The sequence below is a fragment of the Scophthalmus maximus genome, chromosome 22, assembly GCF_022379125.1.
Source record: "Scophthalmus maximus strain ysfricsl-2021 chromosome 22, ASM2237912v1, whole genome shotgun sequence".
NCBI lineage: Eukaryota > Metazoa > Chordata > Actinopteri > Pleuronectiformes > Scophthalmidae > Scophthalmus > Scophthalmus maximus.
In genome coordinates, this window is record NC_061536.1 from 4,883,936 (window position 1) to 4,895,144 (window position 11,209).

The 11,209-nt window shown below is 42.5% G+C and overlaps 1 protein-coding gene across 1 annotated transcript; it reads left to right on the plus strand.

Annotated features, from left to right (window-relative positions):
* The first annotated feature begins 968 nt into the window (after positions 1–968).
* dync1li1 (dynein, cytoplasmic 1, light intermediate chain 1) lies at positions 969–9,135 on the plus strand. The gene is made up of 13 exons (XM_035621011.2): positions 969–1,135; positions 1,410–1,483; positions 2,975–3,091; positions 3,237–3,467; positions 3,733–3,887; positions 4,017–4,110; positions 4,677–4,812; positions 4,899–5,010; positions 5,251–5,310; positions 5,431–5,475; positions 5,556–5,643; positions 5,765–5,887; positions 7,708–9,135. Exons 1-13 carry the CDS (start codon positions 1,032–1,034, stop codon positions 7,824–7,826), a joined length of 1,458 nt encoding a protein of 485 aa, XP_035476904.1. The 5' UTR covers positions 969–1,031; the 3' UTR covers positions 7,827–9,135.
* The last annotated feature ends 2,074 nt before the right edge of the window (positions 9,136–11,209 follow it).

The following is an 11,209-nucleotide window of genomic DNA, read 5'->3' on the forward strand; positions in this document are numbered from 1 at the left end:
TTATGCGAAAAAAAGAACTAAACAGATTCCACTTAGCCCATTTATTTGAATTTCTTATGTGTTATTCATTTATTTTACATAAATATATTAATATGGCAAATTATGGTTTTCTCTCAATAGCTTCCATGTCGTGTGACCCAGTGTCTCCAACCCAGCGTCAAATTGTAATATTCGATCGGAAGAATAAGGCACAGCTTCTTTTACTGTATTGAAGCGCTGCCTTTATTTTATATGAATATTAATATGGAAAACATATGGTTTTCTTTCAATACCTTCCATGTCATGTGACCCAGTGACTCCAAACCAGCGTCAAATTGTAGTATTAGACTGAAGTTAATTGTTGTTTTTTCAAATGTGAAAAGCTATCATGTTCTTATGGTCAATATTATGGTGCAACCTGCTCTAAATCAGTGTTGCTCTCATCGTGTGATGTAGTCTGTGCTTGTAATGGCTCGTTTGAAGTGCATCCAATGCTTTTGGTTTTACAGCTTTATCTTTATCCGAGGCTTAAGGCCCGGGGCCATGTTATTAATAATACAAAATCATTGATTTAGTAGGCAACGTAAGGGGGGGGGGGGGGGTATATTTTTGTCTGTGTTAGAGAGGCTCTTTTGAAAGCCCATTTATCCAGATCATGTATTCACGACATGCACATCACACATAGGTCAGTCTATGATAGCCTGGGCTTTAACAGGGTCGTGATTTCTGTGAGCTATTAGTTCCAAAATGCAAAGCAGATCATTTCATTTTCTGCACATACAGCGCCTCTATTTATCACAGATTTGTGTTTGGCATGATCGGAACTTGTAGATCCTCCTCCAGCAGCTCCGATCTGTCACTCTGAGGATGAGCTCATTGAGCAGTTGCGATTCAGCTTTGTGCGGGACGGACCACGCCCCGGACCCCGGCGTGTGTGTGTGTCTGTGTGTGTGTGTGTGTGTGTGTGTGCGCGCGCGCGCGGTGCACCAGGCTAGGTTAGCGCACAGCTGCTACATCCGGGCGCCCCGCTCGGTCTCCAAAGCCTTGCGAAGATGGCGACGTCAGGGAGGAGTGCATTATTATCCTCCGCCTCGGCTGGACCCAAGAGCACGCTGGAGAACTCCAACCCGGAGGAGGAGGACGGGCAGGACCTCTGGTGGGCGACGCGTTGATTTCCAGCGGGGTTTTATTGCGATGGAGGATGGAGGGGGGGGTCTGTGGTCGGAGAGGGTCCATTGTGCAGGGGATGGGGATGGTTTGACAGCTAGCGCCGCTAACGAGGCTAGCTAGCATCAGCACCACACCACCGTGCAGCAGCAGCAGCAGCAGCAGCGATAGCTCGCTGTAGCTGTCAGTCGTTTGTTTGTTTGTTTGTTGGCTTCTTATGAATGGACGAGTCGTGTTTGTAACGGGGGCCGCTCTGTCCGCAGGTCCACCATCCTGAGCGAAGTGTCAACCCATTCAAGATCCAAGCTACCGTCTGGGAGAAATGTCCTGGTCATGGGTGGGTATCTCTCTCTCTGTCTGTGTGTGTGTGTGTGTGTGTGTGTGTGTGTGTGTGTGTGTGTCTGCGGTCTCCTGGCTAGCCAGCAGGCACCGTCAGCGGGTGATCGTGTCATCCGTCCCGTTGTACGTATCGACGGTAGCTCAGCTAGCCTGCTCTGCTCCGATGGAGCTTTTGTGTTCCGAGACCCGATAGCTGGTCTCGGCATCGGCTAACGGACAGAGGGGAGAGAGCGAGACAGGTGTATTCATCTCTTCTGAGCGCGTCCCCCCCCACACACACACACACACACTTACACGCTACCACATCATTGTTTTTTTCTGGTGAGAGAGTCGCGCCGCTATGAAACACTGCAAGTCATTCTAGCATCCAGTCATGCTAGTAGCGGCTAGGTGGAGGTGATGCTGAGAGGACCAGACGCACAGACATCGGTCTGTTGTTCGAAGGGGTGGGGGGTGCGCACGCGGCCATTGAAGCAGAGACGGCGCCTCCCTGCTTCGCTCGACACACACACACACACACACACACACACACACACACACACACACATCAAGATAATCCGCAGCCTGCCCATTCCAGCTAATCAGCGAGCTGGTTTCCGACGTATAAAAAGCGAGCTCATGTCGCTTTGTGATGCGCCACAGTGTCTGTCGGGTGCACAGGGACTCAACGGGACACGAGATGAGGAATGGATGCTGCCTTGACCTCATAACACACACACACACACACACACACACAATCACAGTGTCGTGCTGTCCCGCTGCAAGGATGATGCCGTGGATCCTTCATGCAAACATGCACTGTGAAGCTGCAGGGTTTGTTTTGTTTTGTTTTTTGTCAGGAGGACAGATGATATCTATGTTAACAATTTTGCATGTCGGTCAATCATTCACGAAATGTCTCAAGTAAAAGAAGAAAAAAAAGCTAAACATTCCTTAGTTCCAGCTGCTCTGTTGGAAAGGGTTGATGTTTTTTTTCCTCCCCGGTCTTTGACCGAATGTCTTTTGGGTTTTGTAATGTCGGACAATTGCGATTGCCGGTCCTCACTAGTTTCTGGCATTTATAGAAAACAAATCTTGCACGAATGCGCAAATTGATAAGTAGTTTAAATAATCGTAAACCTGAGGCCTATACTCTTGCAATCTTAATTTTGAATGGTGTGTGGTTCGCACCTTTCCACACCACATCTCACACATTAACCCTGCATTTTTCAGCCATGTGGCGTGCAACTAGTACAGTTCATAGCATGATGAGAGCACAGCAGTGACATTTGTACACCTTCATCAGTTGTGTGTTGCCACTTACCACGCTTTTGCCAAATGTAGATACTTTGCTCACTCTTATATTTACTGAAATCAAGTACCAAACTGCAATATATTATTCTTTTTTTATTACAGCATTGTTTGCTGATATAGAACATGCACGTTTCTAGTTAACTGACTGATATTTGCTGTATGTTATTTACTGATTTTTCTGTGCGTTTGTCTTTAGGTGAGGTGGGCTCGGGGAAGACCACCTTGGTTGCGAAACTACAGGGGGTCGAAGAGTACATGAAAGGACGTGGCCTGGAATACCTCTACTTCAGTGTCCATGACGATGACATTGATGGTAACCAGCGACTGCTTGCAGTTCATAAAAATGAACTACCACATCCATCTGCACTTCTCTTTATGTCACTACAGAGTAATGTGAGTACTTGGTTGTATAAAAGTCTGCATTTGTATGTATCTTAATGTATTTTCTTTCTGCTTAGACCTCACTAGGTGTAATGCCTGGGTGTTAGATGGTGACCTTTACCACAAAGGTCTACAGGGAGTAGCTGTACCAGTGGACTCGATCAGCAACACGTTGCTGCTGATAACGGTTGACATGTCACGGCCGTGGAATGCCCTGGACTCCCTACAGAAGTGGGCTGCCGTCGCTAGGGAACACATTGACAAACTCCGGGTCGCCCCGGAAACGCTGCGGGAGCTGGAGCACAGACGTGAGTCACACTGACGGCAATCAGACTTACCGGTAGATTGGGTATGAAACAAAGTATGCCACAGTGCTTTGATTGTTGTTATTATTCTGTTAGGATAAAACTTTTCATAGTGCTACGAAGAAAAAGGGGAATTTAGCAAAGGTTTTGTACAAAGCTTTACATTGGACCAAAACCTTGGGTTTTGTCTAAAGAGGCCCAGTAATGGGAATGATAATGTTACTTATCATTGTTTTTATTCATTTATGTTGTTCCTGCGTGTGTGTAGTTGTAAAACAGTTTCAGGAGTACACAGAGCCCGGCAGTGGGGAGGATGGCACCCCACAGAGGAGGAGTGAAGATGAAGAGAGTGTGCTGCTGCCATTAGGAGAAAACACACTCACACACAACCTGGGCGTACCAGTGGTTGTGGTCTGCACCAAGGTACACACACACCTCCTGTTGGGTGATTAACGTTGCTTTAAAATACTATTAAATATGGGAATATTTGATCTTGCACTGTATTAGTATCTGCTAGTAGTCATCTACTGACACCTGCTTATCTGTCCTCAGTGTGACGCCATCAGCACATTGGAGAAGGAGCACGACTACAGAGACGAACACCTGGACTTCATCCAGTCCCACATCAGGAATTTCTGTCTGCAGTGTATCCTTCACCAAATCATCATTGTCTCTTTGGCTGGTTTGAGCTAAATGTTGCTTTAACTTTTAAAAAATTCTGTCACACAGATTTAAATATACAGTATTTATTTACAGTATATTTTTTTTGGGGGGGGGGGGGGTGCTGCTGATCAATACCATTGACTATGCAATTCCCTGATCAAGTACAGAAATTTGGATCAGGTGCATTACAAGGCATTTTGTTCTCAGGCCAAATTTCCCAGCAGTACAATTAGTACAGTAGTCTGAACTACTGTTATTGATATTGCTTTGTTGCGAGTTTGACAAAGGTTTAAAACTGTTTGATTTTTCTCAAGCAATTATCCAGTCAGTGCTTAGTGTAAACGGTTATTACATTTTTAATGGTAATTATGTTTAAAAAGAGCCACGATTGTGCACAGCTTTAGTTATTCGGTGTAACAGCAGCAGTTAGTCTAAACTAGAATCTGGGTTTTTTTATGCTCCTGATTTTTTGTGGCATTAGTTACATTTTCTTTTTGCCCCTGTAATTAGGAATTGTGATGTTGAAAATGTCCTTGACAGCCTTGTCAGACGGCGCATCTTTGGTTTACACGTCGGTGAAAGAAATGAAGAACTTGGACATCCTCTACAAATATCTGGTCCACAGACTCTACGGCTTTCCCTTCCACAGCGCGGCACAAGTGGTGGAAAGAGACGCTGTCTTCATGTAAGTGTTTGTGTGAGTGAGTTTGTGCAATCAGTCCAAGTGCTATAGGACCTATGCAGTTTGTAACCCTCTCTCTCCTCTGCCAGTCCATCAGGTTGGGACAATGAGAAAAAGATTGCCATACTTCACGAGAACTTTCAGACAGTAAAAACAGACGACAGCTTTGAGGACGTAATAGTCAAACCGCCAGTCAGAAAGGTATGGGCTCCCGCTGAACAAAAGCAAACCTGGAAAGCTTCCCTTGGCTAATTATGTCGTATAGCAGTTACTTCTGCATATTTGTTTCCGCTCACAGCCAGCTCTCTAAGCTTAACCCACTATCCCTGCAGGGATCTTGACAGTTTTATTCAATCTAATTTATTTATTACCTTAAAGATAAGTGTGCAGTGAAAAAGACTTTGCAGAATAGGTATTTATTTTTTCCTTGCCTCTCACCAGATTGTACATGAAAAGGAAATTCAGGCAGAAGATGACCAAGTCTTTCTGGTAAAACTGCAGGTCAGAAAACATTTCAGTTGTGTTATTGCCAGTTGTTTTGCTGCTCTCTGACTTGAGAGTATTGGTATGCTAATTAAGTACTAATTGGAGTGAGTGTGCATATTGTGCTCTAATTTGCAGTCGCTGCTCGCCAAACAGCCGGCTGTGACAGCAGGGAGACCTGTGGTGAGTGCTCCTTTTTGACTCATAAGAGAAAGTAAACCTCCCCCGGTGTCGATATGTACGAAATAAACTGTTGTTTGTAGGATACCACTAGCAGAGCGCCCACCGGTTCCCCCAGGACGAGTAATCGCTCCGCAGCGGCCAACGTTGCAAACACCATGCCACAGTCGGGTACGTCCTTGCATGTCATGACAGCACAGAACCATTCATGGCCACTGTTAAGCCATTGCCCTGCTTTCTGTATGTGTGTCTGTGTGTGTGTGTGTTTAACTCTCCTCCTCGTGTGCTGCAGGTCAGACCAGTGAGGGTGTGTTGGCCAACTTCTTTAACAGTCTACTGACAAAGAAGGCAGGGACAGGGGGGCCCGGGACGCCAGGTGGTGGTAACAACACTCCAGGAACCGTACGCAAGTCAGGTGAGAACACTCGCATGCACACAAAAAACACACACTGAGTATTAGATGTTGTGAAAGTGCTCTTGTTCTACAGGATATAGCAAAACGGACATATTTTTTATTATTTTTATTTAATTGTTATTTAATTTTGTTTTACTCATCACCATCCCCTCATCTTCTTTTTGGTTTTCACCTTCCATCTTCCAGACATTATTTTGTCACCCCGGTCCACAGACATGAACATAAGGCATGGATAAAGACTCACACAACAAACTGTTGTAATTTCTACGCCTGTTTGTAGCTCTGTGACTGAATTTCATTCACTCATAGTCTCTGCTGTGGATTTTCACTGTTAACACCATCCATAATGTGTGTGTATGTGCACTAGTCAGAGGATGCTGGCCACGTTAAGGTGTGTGTGTGTGAGAGATACTCTTCATTTGTTATAGCCTGCGTATGTCATTGTTCACTCAAGCATTTACCCCCCCCCCCCCATCCCGAAACTCCAACTTCCTTCAGGAACAATGCTTGGATCAAACCATTTTTTGGCACATGAACTGGTCAGAGGACTATCAATTATGTCAGTCTGTTTATATGAATACTGTTCCAATATGCACATTATGGACACTCTGCTTTTTAACGCAGAACAGAGGTCGTGGTCCAGGAGATGATCCCATGGCTGTTTTTAATTTGGCGAGACGTGCCTTCATTCTGTTTTCAGCAGAGCTCAGTTTTATTCACTTAAAAAAATTCAAACTGTATTGTCTTGCCAGAAAGTATTTCCAAACGACAACTCTATTTTTTTCATGGGTCTTGTAAAACAGTTAGGTTTAGACATTGATGAACGTTGATTGGATCAAGCTCGTATTTATCAGAGCAGATGTATTGATCTCCTGTCAGTGGCCAGATCAACAACTATGTACATTTAACCAGATTTTTTCTTTTCTGTTTTCACCCACTTGAGTGGCGATAAAAGATGCCACTTATAGCCAATGATTCCTGTAATGACAGTTTCATCCCTAATCTTTCTCCCTTTTCATACCTGTCTCCTTTTTTATTCCATTCCATTCCATTCCGTTTTTTGTTTTTTTTGGGCATGTTGCATTGCATTTCTTCTAACTAACATCTGCACAAGCATTGCATGTGGTTGTTGATAAGGCTGGGGGCAACGTTACAATACATTCTTGGCTGTAAAAATATTTTGCCCAATTTATGCATTTTCTCCGAAATGATGAAGGTAGATTTTTTTTATAAGTTAGAACCATATTTTTATCAAGAAACCTTGAAAACGCTGGATCAGAGAGACACAGGATAATACAAACCTGTTTTTAATTGTTTATAATAAAAAGGGAAAAGATAAAGCTTGGGTCAAATAGACAAAAAAACAAACCGTTTGAGTTCTGTTTTGATCTTGATAACATCAAGGTTTACAAAATGTATTTTTTGTATTACCTCACACCTTTCTGCGTCATGCTATTCATGTACAAATAGATATTTGGTAATACTCAATACTGTAATTTAACACGAAAATAACAACACACATACTCGTGTTGTACCCCTAACTCTCAAAACTGAGATGACAGAAGGTTTGACTCGGTAATACTTAAAAAAACAAAAACAATTAATTGCACACCCCAATATAACATCAGCGACTATCATCTAATATTTTCATTCATTCATCACCCAGCTCTTATTTTTACCATGTGTAAACATGCTTATTGCATTGTGCCAAAGTCACTCATTGATGCACTGGATAAATGCTTGTTGGCCTCAGAGGAACTTAACTCTGAGATGTCGTGCTAATTTAAATTATTTTATGTATCCACCCACACCTAATGCAGGGTCCAAGCTGGGCATGAGCGACGTACAGGCAGAACTGGACCGCATATCCAGCCGGGAGACTGACTCAGACTTGCCCAATGCCAACGAGACCCCTGCCACCGACAGCCAGGACACATGAAGACCAACACATTTCACCCCTCACATCCTCCCCTGCTCCACCTCGGTCACCTTCCACCTCATGTGTCCTTCCTCCCTCCAGCCTCAGCACCTTCTCCATCAGAAAGTTTTGGGAGAAGAAGGGAAGTAGGGGGATTCGGAGGGATGGACACAGTGTTTTTTCTCCCCCATCCTCTTTCACTTTCTCCTCAAGATGAAGAACTCACCCTCTTTTCCTTACATCTTGTCCCACACCTCATTCTCCTTCCCCTTCCTCTTTTTTTCTCTTCTCTCCCTGGCTGTTATGCTAAGGTAGAGTATTTGTCACTGTTACGACTGTCTGTTACATGAGAATGAATGGGTATGGGGGACCAATGGGGGTTGTGAAGGTTGGGATGGGAAGAAGTGAGGGAGTGGGCTGGAAAAGACTGATTGCGAGAATGAAAGTTTTATCCATCCATTTTTTTGCGATGGTACAGTTAGTGTTTTTACCGTAGGAACTGCTGATGGGCGCATGTTGAAGAAACTGCACTTAGGTACCGTAGGGATGATTGTGTGTTTAATGTATGCGGGACAGTCATACTTGGCCAGAGGAAGATTGAGAACAAAAAAATATGCCTGAAACAAAATTGCAAACAGTCTTGTCTTTTTTTTCTGTTCTTTTTTAGATGAAGGGACAAACATACCAGTATTTGTGTGTGAATGTGAGTGTGTGTGTATGTGAGAGAGAATGAATGAAGCGGATAAAGAAAATTAAGTAAGTTACTTCAACCTAGACCTGTATTTTTTGGCTGTTTGCATTTCAACCAAGAGGCAAAAAAACTACATGACTATGCTCTAACACTACAGCCTCTTTTAAAACAGTGCACATACTATTATTACTGCAGCCATCACTGCAGAACTACACGAACCAAACTTGACAGGAAAAAAAAAAAAAAACGTACTACAAAATCAAAGTTCACACTGGTCCTTTGTAGAAGGCACCATAGGTCCATCATGGCAACCACTTCTACAGTTGGTCAAACTTTCCCTCACGGTAAATACTGCTCAAACCTGTAGATAACAGTGCACTGACTAGAGAGGCTGGTGGTAGTGGGTGGGTGGGTAGCTGAGCTTTATTTGTACAGAAAGAAGCACTAGTGATTCAGTTCCATAGTTACTGTGGGCAGGGTTTCGGGTGGGCAAGGGGCTCAACATGGGAGGGTCACATGAAGAATGTACAGTCATTGTCTCGCTGATTGGTCCTGTTATTTCAGAGCTCTGTGTTGGCGTTTGTATAATCAGATCTGTTAACCAGTCAAATAAAAGGTGTATTTATTCGGATTCATCCACCTGGCCTCTCTTGGTTTCTTCACTATAGTCATTTCTCCTGTCCTTAAATAAATAGAGCAATATTACAAAAGATAATAACAGGCTGCAGCTGAGAATCCTTCAACTACATGGGGTTGAGTCCTTGTTGGTAAGCGTCCACCTGCTGAAGTGCTCTTTGTGCAAAACACTGTATTAACAAAGAAAATTTCAATTTATTTTCTTTCTAAGGATTAAACGTTTTTGGGTCGTCTGATATGCTAAATGTATCCAAAGTGCAAACAGCAGGTGATGGACATAAGGGGTTGTAATAATGCGAACAGCTGGGGTATAGGCAATTGGTTGTATTCTCTCAGGCAGAACAAAAAAAACTAGTGAAGGATATGTCACAAAAATAAAGGCTTTGATAGGGTTTTTGTGAAGATTCATCCACCTCATAGTTATCAAAGGATTGAATGAGGGTACCAGGACTTGGTTGATGTTTCTCTTAGAGGTTCTCTCATCCAAGAGGCTTCTTCAGTCCCGCCCACCCCAGACTGAGATTCTTGATTCGGTTGAATCAACATTATTGAAGTATTTTAAAAAAAATGTCATCCATTGTTGCTGAGGACATGCCAACATCATACTATGCCTCACCACTAAGGAATTTACCTTAGGACTGTTGCATTGGAAGTTGCTTCTTTTTGTGCGTGCACCTTGTGTAGACACTTGCAGCTGTATTAGCCAGTTCAGATTTGAACCTGCGCTGAGCAAGAGGATCAATAAAGGAGAGTATAAAAAAATAAGTGTCAAACTTCCATTTGGGTCTATTACTGTCCTTGTTCTGATATTATTTATTCACTTGCAACTATGTGTCTGAATATCTTTTACTAGCCTTCTACAAATCTGTTTGTCACTGAGAAATGATATTGGAAAAAAAAATGATCATGTGTTTTCATTTCCTGCAGTAACAATATGATCACCAATGACACTTTGGACTTTGACCTTTTCTGGTCTTTGGCATGTGTCAGGCACTTGAACATTCACTATACTGTGCGTGACACTGATCTGGTTAGATTGTTTTCATTAAAATTAATATTATTACATTTTAATTTTATATAGCCACAATGATATTAAGTATTAAGTATTTCTATCAGTTAAAAGTAATAATGACAATACTTTTGTGTGTAATGCTAAGGACCTGAAGTAAATGCTCAAGTACACCCATACTGTAAAAGTGAATGTAAGATATCGGACTATGGTTATATTAATATGTGCATGGCAATATTACAGCCAGTGCCCACAATTGAAATGCATACATATCTAACTAAAAACAATTCAAGAAGAAACATATGCAATGTTTTAATCCTTTTGAAACCTTTATCACACAGAGTAGATTACATGTAGCTGAGTATTATTAAGTTTACTGTCAGCTTTCCATTAGTTGGTGAACTCACTGTTGTGGAAAAACTGCAGTCCATGCGACAACGGAAACTATGGAGACAAATTATCAAATGCCTTTTAAACCAGAGCAAAGCATCCTGTTATTGTGGCCATGTCACATTTTTCTTTCAGTCATTGTTTTGTTTTAAACATGGGGCACTTTATGTGTTGTGGGATCAAATTCTGGGTAGTACATGAAACTGATATTCAGCTGATTTCTTACACTACATTACTAAGTTTTAGGTCTTTATTTTGCGGCTCACCATTTGCAAAGAAGTCCAAATTTAAATCTGGGGCCAGCTTGAGAAAATAGATGAGATGATTGAGAGGCTCATGTTTGCCAAATTATGATTTTTTTTATGAGTTATATAGTTCTGTTTGTGTTTCTGTGCTAATGGCATGTTAATTGAACCCATTCATATCACAGCAGCTCATGAATCACATTCCTTTCTAATGAATGCACCTCGCCCTTTCCACCACAAGAGAAGCAAGTATCACGCATCTCTCCTTTTAAGCCGAGGGGGAAAAAAATCTAAAAACATGAAATCGTCCGCCGCTCCTAAGATTAAAAAAAACAAACAACTCACATACATATCTGTCAATCACTAAGGAATGATAGTTTCGACGCTACAACTTTGTTTAAAATGGCGCCCTATTTTTTCCTAGTGCGGCAGA